At 35.2% G+C, this 22841-nt stretch overlaps 1 protein-coding gene across 4 annotated transcripts in view; it reads left to right on the top strand.

The window, feature by feature from the left end:
* The first annotated feature begins 2518 nt into the window (after positions 1–2518).
* LOC129944518 (signal transducer and transcription activator) overlaps positions 2519–22841 on the top strand; it is a 53112-nt gene continuing 32789 nt past the window's right edge. For 3 of the 4 annotated variants that reach the window (XM_056054022.1, XM_056054031.1, XM_056054006.1), the window contains exons 1-4: positions 2525–2871; positions 20816–20997; positions 21119–21898; positions 21958–22043. In XM_056054022.1, coding sequence (XP_055909997.1) covers positions 20870–20997; positions 21119–21898; positions 21958–22043 — 994 coding nt within the window. In that variant the 5' untranslated portion in view covers positions 2525–2871; positions 20816–20869. Of the gene's footprint in view, positions 2872–20815; positions 20998–21118; positions 21899–21957; positions 22044–22841 lie in introns of all 4 variants that reach the window. The other variant, XM_056054015.1, reaches the window with a different exon arrangement.

Genomic DNA, 22841 nt, shown 5'->3' with positions numbered 1-22841 from the left:
AATAAGAATTTATGTTCTTACAATATTAGCTAATCATGATTAATAAAATTCTAAATTCTAAATTCTAAATTACTTCCAAAAACTTCAGGGTAGCTGATAACTTGATCATGTAGGGAACAGAAGTTTGCCTTTGGCGTTGAAATTTGGTTCAATAAAAACATGAATGTATCTTTTGAAAAGCGGTAATTTTAAACAGAGCTGAAATAATGTAGATTGGATTAAAAATGCGTTCAAATAGTTGCTCAATATGGGCAAACCTTTTCTTGCCAAGCTCCATTATGTTGGAATTGTCTCTAATTCGCCTTCTTTCTTTTTCTTCAATTCGTTCCGGATTTTCTTCAGAATCTAACCAAATTGCAACACTGTCCATTTGTATTTGTTTTTATTATTGTTTTGATTGATTTTTTTCACGAAGATTAATTGACTTTTATTCACAGAAGATTGTTTTGTTTTTTTTTTTTTATCTAATGTCACACATAACGAGACTCGTTCGAAAATCGGAAATTTTGTGGGAAGTACTTGATATTACCGGCATCCGATTCTATTTTTATAGATAGTACCACTCGAAAGTAGAATCGGAAATGAATTTCTAATAGAATCAAAAGTAGAATCGAATTGGATAGAAGGGCCACAGAACTCATCCCTTATCTATGTTAATTGCGATTTTTCTTTCTTTGGTGCCTCACTCCGTGGTACCAGAAGTGAAACTGAAACCAAATTCACTTTAACTCATAGCTTACTACTGTACATAGAGGAAATATATTATCTAGAGTCCCGACTTAATAGGTTTGCTCTCTTTCGGCCCACAAGCTAAATTGGGAGGATTTTGTCCATAAGGATAAGCATGTGTTAGTTGTCCCGTGCATTTCTTATGGGACCAAGCCATTTTGAATGTAGTTGTTATGTAATTTGTGCCCATATTGCTTAACCGCGGGGGAAAAAACTATGAGGTGAACTCAGCCGTAGTACCCGTGGCATGATGGTTAGTGCGTTGGACTGTCATGCAAGGGGTCTTGGGTTCAATCCCTGCCTGTGCCACCTTAATTTAAAAAAAAATAATTTTCGCGGGTACTGCCTCTTGCGAGGAATTGACAAATCATTCAAGAGTAATTCTTGTCATGAAAAAGTGCTTTCTCAAACTAGCCGTTCGGATTCGGCATAAAATTGTAGGTCCCTTCCATTCCTGACAACAGTACTCGCACACAGGAATGGTTGAGAGTTGTAAGTCACTAGACCCAATTTGATTTGATTTGAACTCGGCCGTTTAAAATAGAGATCCGTTGAATTCAAAAATTGAAAAATTAATGCAATATTTTAAGAAAAATTAATTTTGCAACTTCTTTTCAGTGAAAACAGTGCTAAAAATAATATTTAACTGCTTTTGGCAAACAAATTCTAAGATTTTTATGAAAAGTTTAGCTAAAAACAGAATAAATCATGACGAAAGTATAGGCGCACCCTAGAACTGCAATGCGAACGTGGCCCAGTTTGAGTTGTACCCAGTTTTGACAGATCAACAGCGAGGTAAGTATTTTGACAACGAAAATTAAAAAGAAAACAAAATACAATTTCTGCGATTTAAATTTAAAATAAATCAAAACAAAAGTGAAAATTAATAAAAACAAAGTTGTTAATAGTTCTCCTGATTAACTGTTTTATCTATATTATATAAATAATTTCATACAAAATGATCCAGAGTCAACTATTTCATCGATCTAAAAAGTGCCTTCATCATATCTGAAGAAGTATTTCCCAACGTAACTTGGCTTTAGCTCTTCTTTAAACGGTAGTCCGGAAATGACAAAACTTTTTACAAGTTAACAACAAACAATCCACGCCGGCTTTGATCCAGCTGCCGATAGTCTACACGATGAAAAGACAGACTATAAAATAAATCGATTATTGTTGCACCTCCTTCACTGCAATTTGACTTACTTTTTATTCAATGAAGTGAACTTGTATATACCCCCTTCATTATAAAGAATTTTGGTCTGAAAAATATCAAATTATATTAAAAATCAAACCCATTGTTTTGTTTTGCAAAATTGATTGTAATTTTTGACAGGTCACAAAATTTTGGTTTTTTTCTCCACTCACTCACATGTATTCACCCGACACCGAGAGCTAATTTGAGAGAGTTTACCTCAAATTTGAGAGAGTTTACCTCTAATAAAATTTGATGGTGTTTCAGGTAGGACGGGTACCGGTCGGGACTCTAGATAATATATTTCCTCTATGCTACTGTATATGCATACTTAGAAAACTAATGTAACTGTTTTATATTAAATGGATATTCTCAGAAAAAAGTTCTTGATTTTAACTCCCACACGATTTAAAATATAAATCACATGCGTTAGGGGCCTTATACCAATTACACACACTCTGCACTCACCCTAATCATCCCAGACAACAACCAACTACTTCCAATTTCCAAACTCTTCCCAACTAAGTAGCCCATTTTGACACATCTCCAACGAAAAAAAATCATATCGCATCAAAATTCAAAACTCACTTGAGATTTTGACTTTTTGAACGCATCAGTTTCTTAAATGGCCGCCCACGATTGAAAGGATTTTTCACTTGTAGTTTCAGTGAAGGTGCTTATTTTCTTTTCATACAAAAATAAAAATACAAGAAAAACAAAAATAAAAATTCTGTGGTTAGTTTAATCCAATAATTGTGATCAAACAACGATAAAATACAAAAACTTCACAATTCAATCGATAAATTATTAAAAAATTTGTGATTCTAGTGAAATGTGCATCAAATCAAATGAATTTTAAAAAATAATAAAAAAAGAAAAAACGCCACAGAAAAAGATTTTGCAGCAGAAACAGAGAGAGAGAGAAAGAGAGAAAAAAAAAATCAAAGGTAAGTACATTTTTTTTCAAAACAGACACAACACTGCGATAGAGTGAGGGAGTAAGGAAGTGAGTGAGTAGATTCGATTCGATATATGGCAATAAAATTGCAATATCCGTCGTCTTAAGCATCAACAACAAGAGCGAAAGAATAAAATAGTAAATATCTAGAATTGTGCTAGCTACTAGACCTGTGAGTTAAAGTGAGTCCACGATATAAATTTAAAGTCGTCCGGTGACTATTATGTACATACATATGGATGTAGCTATTTATGATTTATGAAAATATAAATTTTTTATTTGCAACAAAATAGAAAATAATAAAATTGATTGCAAAAATGATCCTTTTCTTGTAATTTTGTATTTGAGTGCACTTTGCCTTCCATCTCTCCACCTCCACAAGGAGGTTTACCTTATTCAATGGAATGCACCTTCTCCTGAATTCATCAAATCTCGACACACTTTAAGGTTCGATGGAATCCATGATCCGGAATTCAACCCTTAAAAAGTGAAAAATGACATAAAACTGTTGCTATATTCTCATGGTAGTTGTTGTTGTTGTTCTTGTTGTTTCGTGTTTATCCATCGTGGTGCATTGGAATTTGGAATTCGTTTTCTCGTCGTTCACGATTCTAAGAACATTTACATTCTAGCTTCGGGCTTCACTGTTGGCTGTCCCCTGTCCGTTTGCCACTCCACTCCGCGTACTTTACAGAAAAATAAGAAAATCTATGCAGTGAATGATAAGAGCGCACATCGAGACCCAGAGAGGTTTGACTCTGCTTCTGTTTCTACTCAATCTCCTATCTCCACCACCATGTCGTTTTCACCTCTTTGGAGTTCTGTCCGTCCCTTCGTCGTCGTCCATTCCACCTGGGATTTTCTAAGAAATACAAAATTATAAAACAAAAAACTGAATAAAAAAATTTATTATTGATTGTTATGGTAATTTTGGACATTGACTATGATTCTGACTGTGACTGTGACAGTGAAGTGATATCGCGACAACGACAGACAAGGCGACAACAAAAACGAATGAACCTTCAGTGGATTTCTTTTCTTGTGATACACGCTTAAAAGGGTTATGACGACTCTACTCTGTGAGATACAAGCGAGACGAGTGAATAATTTGATGATTTCGATTTGGAATAATTTTTGTTTATTTGATTAAAAACAATTTTTAGCAGAAAACAAAATAAAGCAAATTGATAAATTGACAAATTGTAGGATGCATTACTTTTTGGATGCATACATAATGCATATTTGTTACAAATTCGATGGAATCAACTTTTATGTTTGATATCTATTTACCATTGTGTATCGTAGCCGTAGCTATCTCGTAGTCCTTTTCTCTTATTTTTATTGTTTGCGATTTTGTCTCTTTTGTTGGAAACTTGTTGTTCAACTATGTACATAGATACCTAGATACCTACGTAGGTAGTTCTAGGCACTTATACTCGTAGTTCGGATTTACATATGTATGTACCTATATCTACAATAACTTATTACTGTGCAGTTTTATTTCTATTTATTTTATTTTATTTTTGCAGAGCATTTATGAATTAATTTATTCTGATTATCTGAATTCTGCATATATTACCTTTAGGTAAGGCTAAGGTATCTATCTATCTATCTATAGTTAGTTTAAGGTTTTTCTCAACCTCAACTAAATGTGGATGTGGATTGTAGAAATAAAATTCTCCTTTACTACAACAACTTATCCTAGGTTTAGGTTAGATACTTAATTACAATTATTTGCAATGTTCAATTTGTTGTGTTGTTATTGTTGTGTGGAAGGTAAATTGAGATTAATTAGCCAAAGTACGCTTAAGTCTAGTTGTTTATTTAAAATTAAAAGCAGTTAAAAAACTTGTTGTTAAAGTGGATTATATGTATAGGTATGTCTACCTACAGTATTTTGTAATACAAATTAATTATTAGATACACTGACGAGAACAATTTGTATTAGTTTAACATACGAATTATGAAGTACTACGTAATTAATGTTATTCCAGTTGTTTTTAAAGCAGAATTTTGTGGCCAATTCTATTATTTATCTATCATTGTTTTTATTTATTTAAATCAGCTAATTAATAGATTTACAGAGTTCGTTTACATTTTATACACCAAAACGAGTTACTTACTTACTTACTTAAGGTGGCGCTACAGTCCGGGCGGACCTATGCCTCAACCAACAAGCGTCTCCAGCCAGCTCGGTCCCTAACTAGCTGTCTCCAGTTTCGCACGCCAAGTTGGTTGAGGTCCTCCCCCACCTGGGTGCGCCACCTGAGTCGCGGTCTTCCTCTACTGCGCCGTCCCTCGGGATTGGATTCGAAGACCTTCCGGGCTGGAGCGTTGATGTCCATCCGCTCTACATGACCTAGCCATCTAAGCCGTTGGACTTTAATTCTGCTAACTAGGTCAGTGTCGCTGTACAGCCCGTACAGTTCGTCGTTATATCTTCTCCTCCACTCCATCTATGCGTACGGGTACAAATGAAAATATACCGTTCAATTGTATTTAATGTTGCCATTAACTCGATTTTTTTGAAAAAGTGACTTATGCCACTTTCAAAATAAACGGCTCAACTGGCCATGGTGACGTTTTGTCCAACAAGTCTTTGCGTTGTTCAGTGTGCTTTTTTGATGACAGCATATACTTGGTCTTGCCCTCATTGATCACTAAACACATCTTCTTCGCTTCCGTCGCAATGCTCAAAAACGCTCCAATGACATCACGCTTTGATCTTCCAATTAGGTCAATATCATCTGCGTATCCGAGTATTTGGATGGACCTTTGGAAGATTGTGCCTCTAGTGTTGACGGTTGAGTTTTGCACAATTCTTTTCAGAACGATCAGAAGAAGTCGCATGACAGTGCATCGCCTTGTCTTAAACCTTTTTTGACATCAAATGCATCGGTGAGATCTTTTCCGTCATTCTGCACAAATGGATTAGTTTGACAGGGATGCAAAACTAGACATTGCTCTGTAGAGCTCTTCCCTATGGATGCTGTCATACGCGGCTTTAAAACCGATAAAGAGATTGTGGGTATCGATTTAAAGTTCCTGGATTTTTTCCAAGATCTGCCGTAGTGTGAAAATTTGGTCGATAGTGGACTTTCCTGGGGGGTCATTCCGTAAAACGATAATCGTTCGACGATATCGTTTCGACGATAGTCTCACTTCACGTAAGACGATAATCGTCAAAGTGATATCGTTCAAACGATAGCGTTTGCACGATAGCTAAGTAGGTATCGTCTGCTATTAATTTCCATTGACAACTAAGCAAATTGAAGCAAAAAAGTTTCGGTGTAGTTTAGTTTTGTTACAAAATGAAAATAAAAACTCGAAAAAATACAATGAATTCGGTTACGCATTTTTTTATATACAAAACATTAGTAATCTCTCTTAATTGTTGTTAAATAAATAAAACACTTGTAGTTTTGGAATTGCAAGAGGACTTTATAATGATATTATAAACAATAAATTTTCCAGACGGTTGTAGTTCTACATACATAATGTACATATATCATTCAATATTAAAATTTGTTGTAACTATTGAAATTTTGGGGCGTAGGAACATTGGTATATTGGACAGGCAACGATTTTTGTATCGCTCTTGCAAAAAGCACTAATCCAAATTAGTTTTGGAAACATTAAATATTTTTGAAGCCAAATTATGTTCCCTGTGGATAAAATGAAGTCTTCACTTCCTTCCCTTTGACCAAATTGGGTTTATTACTGCAGCTGATTTACAAAAATATAAGACATTGAACAAACACTTTTATATTATTGTTTTATCTTCGGCGGCAACAAATGAAAACACAAAAAGTGACAATAACAACAAACATCACAATATAATTGGTATGTTTATTAACAATACGTTTTTTGCAAATTTTCAAAATTTCCCATAGAGAAAAACCAAGTTTAATAACATTTTCAAGTTATTGAACAAGCATTATCTTTCGTTGAGTTCATTTTGACATTTGGAATATACTCAACGAACTTATACTGAAAACGATTGAACGAGACGATAGTGATAAAGTTACGTGAAGCAAATTATTGACGATATCATTAATGATAATCGTTTTGACGATTATCGTTTCGGAAATTACGGAATGACACCCCTGGTCTGAAGCCACACTGCTAAGGACCTATCACGTTGTTGACGAACGGCTTCAGAAGTTCACATAATACGGCAGAGAGGATCTTATATGCAATTGTAAGGAGACTGATGCCTCTGTAGTTGGCGCAATTTGGAGAGTCTCCTTTTTTATGAATCGCGCAAAGTATGCTGAGATTCTACTCATCGGGCATGCTTTCTTAAGACCATATTTTGCAGATGAGTTTGTGCATGCTCCCTACCAAGTCATCGCCTGCTGCTTTGAATAGTTTGGCAGCGATGCCGTCAGCAGCTTTGTTTGAGGCGGAATTGTTTATCTGCGTCGCCTAGGTTGAGTGGTTCTATCTCCCTTATATCGGAATTCGGTTCGTCATCGCCGTTCTATAGTTTATAGAAGTGTTCCCCTGATCGTCTTTTAGGGCTGGTACCCTTGGGAAGTTTTTTTTACATTTTGGTAAAATTTACGAACCTCATTCCTGTTGTGACATCCCTCTATCTCCTCGATCGCGCGCTTATCGTGCTCTCTTTTTTTCCATCTAAGAAGCCGGTGTTTTTCTTACCATTTCTGCTCGTAGAGCTCGCGAACAGCTCTTTATTATTTCTTTATTTAAATCTTGTAATTTAAGACGATTTAAAACATGAACTGCTATTTTTTTCAAATACCTAAAACGCGATTTATTTGCTATTTTTTTCAAATACCTAAAACGCGATTTATTAAACCATCAAAATTTGGGGGTCTAGAAAATTAGAATCTGGTTTAGAAATATTTTTACATCTTTGACTTGATATTTCCGTAAAATTTGTTTATTTAAATTTACACATTCAGACTTAATCCAGCTTGTAACAGTTTTTAGATAAAACAAATTCTATTTTTGAAACAGAGTAAAGTATACTTGCACTTAAAAATATTTTATTGGCTTATTGCAAGTTATCCGAGGTCACAATATTTGCATTTACAATGACCATAAACCTTAAGACCGCACATAAGAACATGACAGCAAACAGCTTTAAGTTCTAAAAGTTCGATATGTTCACAAAAATTAAAATTAGATAAATGTTTTTTGATCATATATTTTATATTGAATTTTATCGGAGAGTACAAAACGTGTTACTTACTCAACCCCATGGACATTTTAACCGCGTACATTATGTAATCCAAAACACCAAAGAACTCGTCACAATGAGCCGTCAAAAATGTGTAAAACCAAATGAACATGAAATGAAACGAAATTAAGGACAAATTTGTTGACCGAAAAATGTCAGAATTTAATGTCAAAAATTGGTCTATAAAAGCAAGATTTAAATTCTTAAAACTTATTAAAAATGTTCTTAAGTTCCCCACAAGAGGCAGTATCTGTGAAAATAACTTAAGACGGCACAGGCAGGTATTGAACCCAATATCTCTGACGTGACATTCCAACGCACTAACTATCATGCCACGGGTACTACAAATTTAAACATATTATTCAAAGAAAAGCATGATTCATAAATATTGCGAGAGTTTAAAATAAATAGGTATGGTTGGGTTAAGGTGTCTGTCCAATGTCCATGATGGATAAGGAGACACTTAGGAAAGTTTAGTGGCCCAATCTGATACCACAAGAATCTTGAGGCTTCCTCCTTAGCTCAATTGGACCAGTTTGAGTCCCTTACGAAACGTGAGAGGCTGATAATGATGACATGATTTAGATCGTTAAAGAAGAATTCTCCTAGGTAATTCTTGCATTTTTGAGCTACAGCAGGGCATGTACAGAGAAGGTGAAGGACTCTTTTCTCCTCTTCCTAGTCCATACAGCTTCTGCAAAAGTCATTTGAGAATATGCCTAGCCGGCATGGCGTGCTTTCTTATCATTTTATGATACCGATTATGGAGGTTTGGGATTAGAGGTAGCAAGTACCTTGAGTGCTTTAAATCTAGTGTAAGCCAAATAATTTTCGTGACCTGACAAGGGGTGATGTTATTCCACCTGATGTTTACCTTCTTCATAGCGTCTTGCATTAGCAATAGTTAACAGGTAGCGATTGATATTGCTAGCATTAGCTAAAAGTGAAAGAATGGTTTTTAATATACCAATTCTGGATCATCTGCCTTACAATTTCCTGGAATGTCTCTAAGGCCCAGCACTTAGCAAAGGTGAATATTAAATATTAACTGTAAAGCATCTTGCACATGAGCAACGAACTGCGAACTGTGGATGTCCACATATTTTGACTTTTCGTTCACATGGGCTTTATTCCTATTCGCAGACAGCGGCGAATTGAATTACCCCTTTCTCCATATTTTTCTCAGCCATGATCTTTCACACAAAAGCAAAACAAGAGTGGTTTAATTTTGAGATTATGTTGCGCGCGAACAATTTTTTCGTTGCATTGTGGATGGTATGTGGAACGCGAATAGAGTTTAATAGTTCGTAGCAACCAAACTGATTTTCGTCCTTGGTATTCTCTCTTTGGGAATTTTGCTGCTGGGAATTTCGTTTTGGGGATATGGATTTGGGGATTTTCCTTTGGGGATTATATCTTAGGGGAAGTTATCACCAACTCGGCCTGACTATCTGAGAAAATACGGATATCAGATGTTATTACCACGTTTTCTTTAATCCAAGACAAGACTTCTTTTATCGCGAAAAGTTCCGCCTGGAACACGCTACAATGATTAGGAAGAGGACAATTCTCCATCCTACACTAACTACCTATATATCCTACACCACCCTCCATTTTTTTTGATCAATCTGTGTAAAAGTGGATTGACTCGTCTTCTAGGAATGTCCTATTTTCCCTAGAAAATGTTGGAGGTATAGAAATCTGAAAGTTTCTGTCGTTAAATACTTAAGAATTACCGTGTGGCCAATGTTGTTGTTAACCCAATGCGATCAAGTTTTGAGTTGAGACGAATATTACAGCTTGCAGCTATTTGTTTGCTTAGAATATCAAGCGGTACCAGGTAGAGTAGAATACACATTGCTGCAGATGGGATCGTGCAAAGCAATCGGCTTATTAATAGGCAAGCTGAAGGGAGGCGTCGTCTTTGAACTTTAATTGGATACGTTTAATCTAGGGATGGTTAACATATGGAATTTTGTATTTCCACGAAAAAGGACTAATTCGGTTATGTGTCTGTTAACACCTAGTTCAAACCAATCGGACCAAAGTATTAGTTTGTTTAAGACATTTTGTAAGAGTTCTTTTAGGGTGTTGAAATGCTTTCTTGAGAGCGCTATAGGAACGTCATCCGCATAGGCAATCATTCAGAATACGTATACAATCAGTTAAATTTCTCAGGTTTCCTTGGGGAATATTAAAAGAAAAAAAGCCTTAATATTTCCATTTCATTAATTTAACAATGAACTTAAATATGCACTTCTGATCTTAATACTAAGTTTTAATCTGTGCTAATGAGGTGAAAGAAGCTCATAGTTTTACGTTTATTAACATTAACAAGCAGACAGTTATGAACACACCAATAAAAAAACGAGTTAAAATCACATTGCAATGCTTCATAATCACAAGAACTTGAAACAGGTATGACAATTGTCACATTGACGGAATTAATGACGCACTTAAAGTACTTGAACACATACGTTTATAATTGTTTATAAATAAAGTAAAGAAAATAGAGCCAAAATGACTACCTTGTGAAATTCCAGAATTAACTTTGAACTTGTTTGATTCACAACCATTTAAAAAAGTAAGCACTATCCAATAAATAAGATTGAAGCTACTTTACGAACTTTAATTTAAAAACCAGTTTCCCTAATACAACTAGGGAAATCAGTCTACTTGAAATCGCTTAAAAATCTTCTCTGCTGTAATATGTGAACTTTAAAGCCCATCGTCAAGAACCTAACAGGTGTGTGGTTTTAAACCAGAAAAGTTTACAGTCGATCAAATATTCATATTACGACAGATCCTGGAAAAACCCAATAAAATAAAATCGACTCCCATCATCTCTTCATCGATTTCAAGGCCGCATATGCCGTAGTTCACATTTTTACAGACCTAATATTTTTGTTGGAATCAATTCGTTCTAAAAAGTACGTACAAAAATATCAATGGATAATCTTAATATTACTTACTTAAGGTTGCGCTACAGTTCGGGACCGACCTAGAACTTTATCAACACGCGTTTCCAACCACCTTTATCCCCAGCTAGCTGTCTTTAGTTTCGTAGATCCTCTCCATGTGCGTGCGTTACCTGAGTCGCGGTCTTCCTCTACGGTGCCGTTTCTCGCAATTAAATTTAATGACTTTCCGGACTATCTAAGTTGTTGGACTTTTATTCTAGGTAAGTGTACAACCCGTAAGTTAGTCGTTGTACCTTCTCCCTCACTCTCTATCCTAAGACGTTCTCAACTTGCTTCAACAAGGTCCAAGCCACACCGCCATAAATGAGAACTGGTATCTGTCCATATTGACATTAATGTCCAAGAGGTTGTCGTTCAATGTCCTTTCTTGGTGATAACATCTTCTCCGCTTTCCTCACAATGCTTAAAAACGTAACACTGACAAGACACTTTGATCTTCCAATTTTTCCAATATTATCGGCGTATTCGAGAAATTGGACGGACCTTTGGAAAATTATTTCTCTAGTATTGATGATTGAGTTTTGCACAATTCTCTCCAATAAGAGGTTAAACTGGTTGCTTAAAACTTTTTTCGACAGCAAAATCTTCGGTAAAATCTTTTCCGACCTTGATAGAGCACCGTGCATTCTCCATCGTCATTCTGCATCAGCAAAAAAATTTTGACAGAAATGCTAAAACTAGACATTGCCTGGTAAAGTTCTCTATAGACACTGACATACGCAACCTTGAAATCGATTAATACTCATAGATGATGGGTATCGACCTGAAGCCACTCTAATAGGGACCTTATAGATCTTATAAGCTATGTTTAGGAGGTTATTCTTTAGTTCATAGTTTATTCTTTCTTTAAGATTGGACAAACTGTATAGATATTCCACTGTTTGAGCATGATTTTTCCTGAAAATATGATGAGTGCACAATCCTTACCAAGTCATCGCCTGCTGGTAAGAATAATTCGGCAGCGTTGCCATCAGCTCCAGCAGCTTTGTTAGACTGCAAATTCGATATACAGGGTCCGGAAAAAAGATCGCCCATATATATCTTCTTGGAACCAGACTTCTTTGTGGTTCCTAGTAAACTGGTTGGAGGAAGATCTCAATCATGTGACAGTAGCGATCCGCATTAACTGTAACTTTTTTAACACACCAAATTCAGCAACAGCACACCAAACCGTCACATAAAGGTTTTGAGAATTTGTTGAGGGGGGTTTTCCGTTGCCCAGTATCGGAAATTTTGTTTATTTACAGTACCCGGTAAATGGAAATGGGCCTCATCCATTACGAATATATTCTTCTACGACAAATTTGCTATGCTAAACGTGCCACGCCACTTTGATTACTCAAAACGGCACGTAGACCTCTGTCTATCTATACCCGGAATACCATTTTATCTATAAATATCTTTAAATATAAATGCCTAAAAATACGGTAGGTTTTTTTGCCGTACCCTGTAGTTATCGCCACTTCGTCCAGGTGGGGTAGGCGGTTTTTTTTGTTCTGCATCACCTAAGTTGAATGGTGTTATCCCCTTGTAGCGGAATTCGATTCTTCATATTCTATAAGTTTATTATTTTCAAAGATGAAACAAATATATAGGGACATCTTTTTTTACTATGTAAATGCTTATTTCCACGCAAGCCTCTAATATTAACGTAAAGCTTGAACAAACTGGCTAACTTGTTTTCCAATAACGATAATTTAGCATATTTACTAACTTTTGCATCTGGGTCTCCCATGAGAAGATGATTTTTGGCAATAATCTGAATCTTTTATAAACATTTCAAGTGCTAAATTAGAGAAGGCATGCCTTTAACTGTTGTGGCCCAGCATCAATTTCTACTTCAGCACTAGAAACCCAAATCTAACAACAAAATTAGTGTCTAAACTACATTTTAGGATCTTCTTATGTAAAGGACCCTACAGGGGCTATATTGTCTTCTGTTTTTTTGTTGGCTTAAGAGTGTTTTGAGGCTCAACTTTTGTTCCGCAAAGCCACTTAGTGTCTTCTTATCTACAAACAAATCTTTCGTATACACAGTTATTCCGAATTTTAATATTGCCAAATTTTTCAATATCAATTTTTGGTAATAATTTATCGATTGTAAACTTTTAGTGTATTCTGTCTGGGCTTCTATGATATACGATCAAATATTGAGTGTTTGGCCAATTTGTCGTGTTATTTCATTCCTCATTGTGTTCTGAGACCCAACGCAAGGTTACAATGTACCATATTTGTCTTGCATAACAATTAAAAATATGGCTTTGGTTGCCGATAGCTAAAGAAGTAAAGTAAAATGCTTTGATGTGAGTTTGTCTCTCCCGAGGAAGAATTCGATTGACATGGGGTCCGATAATATGAATTGATAATTTTTCCCAGTTAAAGTTTTCTATCAGTTTTGGAGGATGCGCTGCTCATCGTAATTCGAAGTTATACTCGTTCCTAGAATCCTAAGAGTTTAAGATTAAATATTGTCAAACAAAAAGGGACTGAATTAATACCTTTTTGTCTTTAAGAATTCTGCAAAAAATAATCTTACAGATAAATAATAAATAAAACAAGAATTGTATTTTTAAAACTTGGCAAGATCATTCATCCTTTAAGGGAGTACACGCTAACTAGTCGCGCAATTTTCTGTCTAATACGTAAACTCACCTGATAAACAGAAAAAGAACAAAACTCATTCGCGAATACGAGAGATAATTATAATTATTATAGAACCCTTCTATTACGCACATATGTTACATCCTTGTACAATATGTACACCTGAGGTTTAAAGGAAGTTAAGAAAACAAAAGAAAAGGTAACGACGAGCGACGTGTGACGACGACTACGACAATGACAACGGCGACGTTGCAATTCAATTATTTCTGCTTCAACGGCATTAAAACAAGTTCCGTAGTTTCTTTTTCCTATATTTTTTTTTTGTTTCCTTTGGACTTAAATCGTTTTCCTTCCTTTGTTTAATCCTTTTTCTTAAAGTGGGTGAATTGTAGTGAGGTTTATTTCGTAAGAAAACATATCCTTTTTTCTTGTACATGATAAACATGTGAGGAACAGCGTGATTTCCTTTTTTCAGTCTATTTCCATTTCAGCTTATGGAATGCATTCGACAGTTAAGGATAATATCTGTTAACTCATGACGTTGGTAATTTGCGTATCTTTAATATAGGATATAAGAGATTGAGATAATGTTTCTTTTTATTGTGAAATGTGTTAGAAAAACTGCGGTTATGCGCACAAATAATGAGGATGAGGATAAATGAATGGAACTTGACTCGTTACGTGTATTATGATTATTTTTTGTTTTTGTCGAATATATAAAACCGTTTGACAAATCTTTAGAAAACAGATTAATATTACTTCTCTTCTCAAGGTAAAGACTGTGTAGTGAGAAGCAGTGGTGGAATTATTTCCATATAGTAGTGAGTTAAGAATAAAACTAAATTGTGATTTTTTAATCCGTTTCGTTCAAACGAGGTTTTGTTTTTTAAATAAAATATTCTTGTTTAAAGTACCAAAAAAAAATGCTCTCTGTTTTTGAATCGTAAATTAAAATTTTCAAAAATCTTAAGATCAATGTTATTTCAAATAACATAAAATGAATGACATTTGTTATTTTGCAATGTGGAATTTAATAAAATAAAGTGCTCATAATAATGTGTTAAATGTCTTTAAGAAACACTTTAAGGTAAGTGTTGGTTTAAAAACTTACATTTACCAGCTACAGGCATACAAAACAACTCAATTCGCTTTAACTTGTTTTTTTGGAGTCCAATGTTGTTCATAAAAAAATGAATTCTGTAAACAAATTAAGAATTTTTCGTGTTAACTACGGAAAGCAGTTAACTGTTATGTCCTTCCCTTATGTAAATTCCATAATCGGTATGAATAGACTTAGACTGATCGAAAAATTACTTTTTTTCTGCTGCACAATTAAAACAAAACAAGTTGTCCTGAATTCGAGTTTCGCACTAAAATTGGTGTACCACATCATTCTTCCTTCGTTAAAAGAATCAACATTTAGGCCACTGGAATGCTATCATCATATTTTCTACATATGTTCGCTTCCCATTAAATTCCAAACGTTAACCTTTGGCTCGTTTCAGTCAAGAACGTAGTCTTTAATAACAATCCTGATTTGCATCATGTGAACAACTATCTTATCCATCTACATCCAGAATGTTAGAGGCCTCCGAACTTAAACTTCTAGCGTTTATCACTAACATTTTCTTGTGTAAAAAGAGTCCTTTTTATTCCCCATTTTCAAAAAGTTGTAACTTTCTATTTACCTCCCGATTGGTAAGCTTTCTGCTTTACCAAAATGTACCGTTTTTACTTTCATTGTAAGTCCCTTGATTACCCTTTCTAACTACGACTTTTTAAAGAGCAGGTCCATCACGGCTAATCTTACCCAATTTATCTCCGAAACACTCCTTGCCCTAGAAAAAAGTCTCGAAGTTGATGCCATAACCACTGGTTTTAGTAAGGCCTTTGAAAAGATCAGCTCTTTGAAATGAAAGCTCTTGGATTTCCAATATTGTTTATTGAGTGAAAATCATAATGTGTACGAAATGAATATGACCTGAACACTTTTTTTACCACCATTTGCACAACTTATGTTTCCGAAATATACATGCAAAAGCGAATTCTTCTTTTAGTCTTATCAAACGTTGGTCTAAGGAATTTAACTATCCATACGTTACAAAGTCCTTGTATATCACTTATGTTCTTGAATATTTTAGCCAGATTTGATCACCTTTCCACAATACTCACTAACAATGAATTGAAGCAGAACAACAGGGATTTGTACGTTTTGCCTTGTCCTTCATCCCACCCCCTTGTGAAGACCGCTTACAATTTTTAAGCCTGCAAACGCTAGTTCAATGTCGTTATATCTTCTCTTTATTAGAATTAATAAATATAAATACGAACCTTTCCACTCACAGCACCAAATGAGGACATTTCAATCCAATCTTTAGAATGTTACGTTCAGCCAATTCTGTTCAATTCTTCATCGCTTAGAAGAAGTTCGTCTACCCCTATCTCTAAACCTTCTTCCCATTTATTCTATAGGTATCTACTTTTTTTGTCTATAATTGTTTCACATAATTATTGTTTTTTTTTTTTATTATTTTTATTAATTTAACGCTTGAAATAAGCAAAATAAAAAAAATAAATAAAATTAAATTTACCTCTGAAACTTAAGTATGATATTCTTAACATTAATTATGGAGTGCTGCACAAACATTAGTGTCGGGTTTCTAATAAAGGTCCCTTTTGCAAATCTACCTTTTTAAGACCCCAATTGTTTGGTTTTGCTCAATTCCTTGAACTGAACCTCTTCCAGCATAACTGTAAAGAGTCAAAAAATACGGTACTGAAGAATAACCATCATCCCTTAAAAAGGTCAAACAAAAAATGTTCGCAGCCAACAATAAAATAAGCTGTGTTCATACCAAAAAGACGAAAGTCGTTGCGCCTATTTCGTTAATCCTTTGACTCGAAACCATTTTTTAGCAAACTTACTTGTGTGTTTCAGGTTGTTGTCTTGCTGTATTACCCATTTTAATGGTATATTCCATTACGCATGAGGCAGCATCACATTGGTTAGAATATCCATATAAATTTGCTGATCCATTGTGCGATTTATTTGATACATGGAGCCACTATAAGAAAAACTACCCCCCTGCTGCCATAACCTTAACACCTATATCCTTAACTGTTTTAATGGTTTACTGGGGACCATATTAAATATTTTTTTTAATGTCATACGTATTGCATCGAAGCAGTTTCAAGATTGAAGTCATTTTCCGAACTCGCAAAATTTTAACACTATTTTTGGTTTCGAAATGATTGAGACTGGGATTTTCGATGAATCAATTTATCAATCAAGTTAAAAAATTATAGAAATGCAATATGAAAAGCACAATTTAATTATTTTTTATTGAAAAATCGAAACCATTAGACTTGCATATTGTTTTCCATATCTAAAGGATACAATTTCTTTAATCTAGCAAGTTTCACAAAAACACTTAACTCTTCATCGTAGTAAAAACAGAGTTCAATCGAAACTTTTTGTTTTTAATTTTATTGGTTTTCTAAAAAAATAGACTGTTTCTTCAAGGAAAAACATTTTGGGGCGCGCATTATTCACAATAGTATAATATTTTAACAATTCACTTCCGCAAACCGAACTTTTAAGTTATACCAAGTAGTTGATAATTAATTTTCGCAATAAGGTTTAATGCTTTGAGAAAAACGTTATCAAAAAGTTGCCGACAGGTGGCTTTTTTATATTTTTCTGTTAAAATACATTTGATTGCCTCCAATCTGACCTCAACCAAGGAATGTCTTCTCATCGATCGACTTACAGAGTCTAGCCTATTCCAAACAAGTGGAAAACCTAATTACATGAGTGGGCTTCTGATATTATTTTCACTGCCGATTTAATTAATTTAACACATTTATTTTCTCCTTTCGCGCTTTCAACTATCGACTTATCGCGTCGTCGTAAAACAATGTTCTCCTCTCCTCTATCCTATTAAAGAAGACTACGATCTCTTCGAAATAAAAGAAATAAATTATGTAACATTTTACTTCGCTCTCGACATCCCTGCAACTATTTTATTACCTCGGTATATATCTTAGTTTTAATGAGCTCTATAACAACCTCAATCAAAATCGATACTCCGTTAAATCTTATACAATATCATAAGTCCATTTATCTGTTATTTTACGCAGATAGCCGAGTATATAATGTTCGCTTGAGTTGCTTTCTTTTTTACCATTTTCTTGCTTGCTGGCGTAACACAAGGTAGACATTTAGGTCCTCTCCTTTTTATCATCTAAATATTCCCATGTAAATAATTTTCTAATCTATTAAGTCGATGCATGATTAGACCTTAATATAAACAAATGTCAGGCACTTCTTGCCTTAGGCATCCTCACCAAAACAGACTCACCCTGGTAACTCTGAGTAACTAGTTCTTAAGTTATATTAAGCTTATAGCTTGAATTAAGCCGAAAAAATGGGAATTTCGCCCCCATCAAAATTATCTCATTTTAATACTAGATCTAAAACTTATCACAAAACAACTTGACGAAAACAAATAAAATCTAAAACAGTGTGTCATATCAGCAAAATTTCTCGTGTCCAAGCCAGTTAAAGAAAGAGCATCTAAGAGAACCGTTTGGCAATACGAGAAAGCTAATTGGGACGGTTTCAATAATTATTTTAGGATCTTTAACTGGTCACTATGCTCCCTCGATAGTGACTTTGACGCCAGTGAAGATATGATCTCGAGTTTGATCCTTCTGGAAATGAGAACTTTTATCCCGAATAGGGTTAAGAAAAACGTATGGTTAGATGCGAGCTGTAAAGAGGTTATTACCGTCAAAAAGGTAAGTTTACGATGTTTTAAAGCCAATCCAACTGAGAAAAACCGGAATAAGTTCAAGCAAGCCAGGAAAGTCTGCAACACCCATATTCGCCGGATCAAATTTGTACATGACCAAAAATTACGGCAAAAAATACTGCAATGTCCCAAAGGTAGTAAAAGTTTTTGGTGATTTGTAAAAAACATGATGAATTCTTCCTCTTCCTCGGTTCGCAGTTTGCCACCAATTCATCGCTTCCAGTGAGTGTTATGACTCTGCTTGTCATCGAGCGCGTTAGGGATTCTATTGGGCCGATCTTTTTTGGCACTCGTACTTTGGCAAGAGTTTTTAAAGATCTCAACATTCATAAATCCGCTAGTCCGGATGGTATGCTATTGTTCTGAAGAGGTGTTCATCAACGCTGGCAAAACCACTGCGTAAGCTTTTTCATCTGTCCTACTCCTTAGGTATCGTTCCGAGCGGATGGAAAACTGCATTTGTCCAGCCTATTCCCACAAAAGGCGAATCCCTTCACCCTCTAATTATCGACCGATTTCACTTACTTCCCTTCTTCCAAGGTCATGGAAACGCTGATTAATCATCAGCTCAAGAAATATCTCGAAGATCGAAGCTTCATAATGACCGACAATACGGCTTTCGTAGCAATAGGTCCACCTGTGATCTCATGGTTCATCTCACCGAACAGTGGAGCAAATCTGTACATACTTTTAGAGGAAGTAAGATTATTGCACTTGATATTTCAAAAGCATTTGATAGAGTTTGGCATCAGGCTCTCTTATCGAAAATGCGTGCTTTCTGTTTTCATGAATCCCTGCTTCATTGGATTAGTAATTACCTTTCGAATCGTTCAATAAAAGTTGTATTGGATGGATTCAAGTCTGAAAACCACAAAATAAATGCTGGTGTGCCCCAGGGATCTGTTCTATCTCCAACACTCTTTCTCATTTTTATTATTATTATTATCTCCTGTCTGCAACTTCTAATCCAATACATTGTTTTGCTGACGATAGTACTCTTAGGGGAATTAGAAACCGCGTGGAATTTAATGCTTCGAAAACCCAATGCTGTCTTGAATCGTTAAAGCGAGAAATACTCCCCTTGCCATTATCCATGGATGGCACTTGCATCGAGGAGACTGAACATCTCGTTATTCTCGGTTTGTGTATCACCAACCACCTTTTTGGAACGATCACATTCGCGATGTAGCCAAAAATGTCTCAAGATGGTTGGATTTTCTAAGGCAATGCAAGAAGTTTGTTTCCCCCTCTGATCTGGCTGTTATCTACAAGATTTATATACGTCCAAAGTTAGAGTTTAACTCCAATATCTGGGCTGGTGCTTCTGCAACTTATTTAAACCTCTTGGACAGTATTCAACGTAGAGCATTAAGATTGATTGGTGATATTACCATCATAAGATCATTTACGTCGCTTGAACATCGTCGAAATGTTTCTTGTCTCACCATCTTTTACCGTTATTTTAACGATTTAAGCTCTAGAGAAATAGTCAGTTGCATTCTTCCCCTTAAAACAGTTCAACCGTAATACTCGCGCTTCTAGGAATGCTCATCAATATACCTTCGAGTCCAACTTCGGTAGTCCTGTCATGTACAGAGATTTTTTCTTTAGCCGCACTACGCGAATGTGGAATGCCTTGCCACACTCTATCTTTCCCAGCCATTGCAATATTCAGGAATTCAACCTTTCAACTTTTAATTCAACTCCTTTCAACCCCTCCCTTTCCTAGTGCTCACACTGTGTCTACATAATAAGGGAAGTATTATCCCCTTGAGTGTGCACTTATTATTATAAAAGGGTTAATTTAATCTTAACCACGTTTTCAAAAAATGAAGATGATCATTTAAATTTGGCAATCATTTTCTATCATGATTGCCACCGTAAATGAGTGTTTAAAAAGCACGAAAAGTAGTTTAACCAAAGGTCAAAACATTCCATTTTGGACTCATTCCAAATCCACATTAAGAAATCCAAGATGGGTGAACTTCGACTTTAAAATAGAGCAAACGAATTTGTTCGATTTTCAAAATGTTTCATACTAAACTGATCCTTTTATCACACCAATGATATACAAAAATAAAACTACCAGGCTTAAGTATAATTCCAGCTAAATCCTAGAGCTTGTTGGTAAATCAAAGTAAAAGCAGAGGTTTCCTATAGAATAATCATGAATCTTTGTTTAGCTAAAGACGAAAACATTATAAATTTCATAACGCACTAAGATAAAATATTTAAAATGTATGCAAACGAAACTATGTATTTTTTTTATTATTATTTTGAATTTTTTGTTTTTGTTTAACAAAAATAACTTGTGACTTTTTTGCATTTCAGTGTGTTTTGGAGTGTTCTTCAGACAAAAAGAATATATAAGAGAAAACAATAAAAATGAGTTTGTGGGCAAGGATATGTAGTGCGCAGGAACCAGAGGCGTACATAATGAAAGCTCACTACGATTTAAAGGGCATGTATGAAATTCGTGTCCTTTTTGCAGCATTTATTGAAGAGCGATTGAGGTGAGTGGTGGTTAATGTTGATAAATTATTCATTTTTCTTTTCATTCATTCAAAAACTTAATGGAACATTTCTATATGTATATATTTCCTATAATCCATGTTTTTACTTTGTCTACTTTAGCAAAGATGAAAAGATTCCCAGCGAACATACAGCCCATCAATTTTATAAGGATCTTAAAAGTCACATTATAGATTCAGCTCGAACTGTTCCAGTTGATTTTCAGTATGGGGAAATTTTAAGTAAAATGGCCCACATTCAACCAATAGATTTCTATTCACATCTCCGCGAAGGTATAGCCAAAGAAATGGAATTCATAAGAAATGCAGCATCAATGCCCAGCCATAGTTTTGCCCCAATGGGTGGTGGTATGGACCAACTTGAAGAGCTTTACAATCGCATTCAAGAACTCGTCAAGAACATCGATATGCTAAAGCCGAATATACAAAAGACCTGCAGTGAATTTGATCAAATCTTAACATTCTGCAGTTCAATGAATCCCCAGCCACCAGAAATGAAAACCACATTGGAACAACGTTACGCCGCAATATATTACCAGAGAAATGGTGTTGTAATGCAATTGAAAGAAATCGTTGCTGAATATGAAATTCTGCACAAATCTGTTATCGATGTGGAATTGAAGAATTGGCAGAGACAACAGGCATTGGCCGGGAATGGTGCACCTCTGAAAGATAACCTAAATCAAATACAAAGTTGTATTGAACTGTTGCTGGAGATTATTTGCAAATTGGCTCAATTGGTGGATATAACACGGAAAAGCACAAATGTCGATGGTGGACTTGATGAATTGCACCAGCGCATCAGGATGCAACAAGAATATTTGATATTATCTGCATTCATTGTTGAGAAACAACCGCCACAAGTGATGAAAACTAACACAAGGTAATTGGGTTAAAGAGGTTTTTTTGGCTTTTGTTGACTTATTTTTTTTTAACTTTCAGGTTTGCAGCGGCTGTAAGGTGGTTGGTGGGTCCGCAACTGGGAATCAATATGAATAGTCCAAATATTGAATGCATAATTCTATCAGGTATGTAAACATAAAAAGTTTTATTTGTTCGACGTGTAAAGGAGAGTTCTTGAGTATGCTTTAAGTTATGTGGAGAGTTCAACCGGAAAAGCTTATTATGTGGAGTGAAGGTGGTTCTCCTGGTTTGAATTTAATACAAACTTCTTTCGCTCTCCTTCTTGCCAAAAGAATTGTTTTATCAATCATAATATCATGTTGTTTTCTCTTTGTCTCATAGTGAACTGTTAATTTATTTATAGAACTTAACTAAAAATCACTTTGACCAGTGACGATACAATCAAAAGTTGTACGAAATCTTCTTCCTTGGGAGCACATTATAGGGTAGCCTAGTCCTAGTCTAAGCGAAACACATGTCATAGGTTAAGACACCAAATGTTTTAGGTTGTGTATTGTGTAAATATTTAAAATTGCTTCGCAATTGGGAGACTACAAACAAGATCTTTTTAAAATAACTTTAATATGCCAGAGTTACAGTGAGAGGGGTTAGAGAGGAGGAGTCGGTGTACATTGGTATTAAATTCTTGAACATTGTAATGACGGGGAAAAGATAGAGCGGTGTAAGGCGTACATCCGAACGTGGACTTAAGCGCAAACTGATGGCCATTCCTAGAAGCACGAGTATTATGGTTAAAGTGTTGGGGGGGGGGGGGAATGCAACCGGGTAAAATAACAGAAAAATAGGTGAGGCAAGAAAAACAAAAAACAAGAAGTACTATCGTCAGCAAAGCAATTAACTGGATAACAGGTTACTCGTATAGGGCCATTGAAAAAATAATACAGAGAGTCGGACACAAAACA

The sequence above is a fragment of the Eupeodes corollae genome, chromosome 1 (assembly GCF_945859685.1).
Source record: "Eupeodes corollae chromosome 1, idEupCoro1.1, whole genome shotgun sequence".
NCBI classification, from domain to species: Eukaryota; Metazoa; Arthropoda; class Insecta; order Diptera; family Syrphidae; genus Eupeodes; species Eupeodes corollae.
Note: the sequence above shows the minus strand (reverse complement) of the source record. Positions and strands in the feature narration are given on the sequence as shown.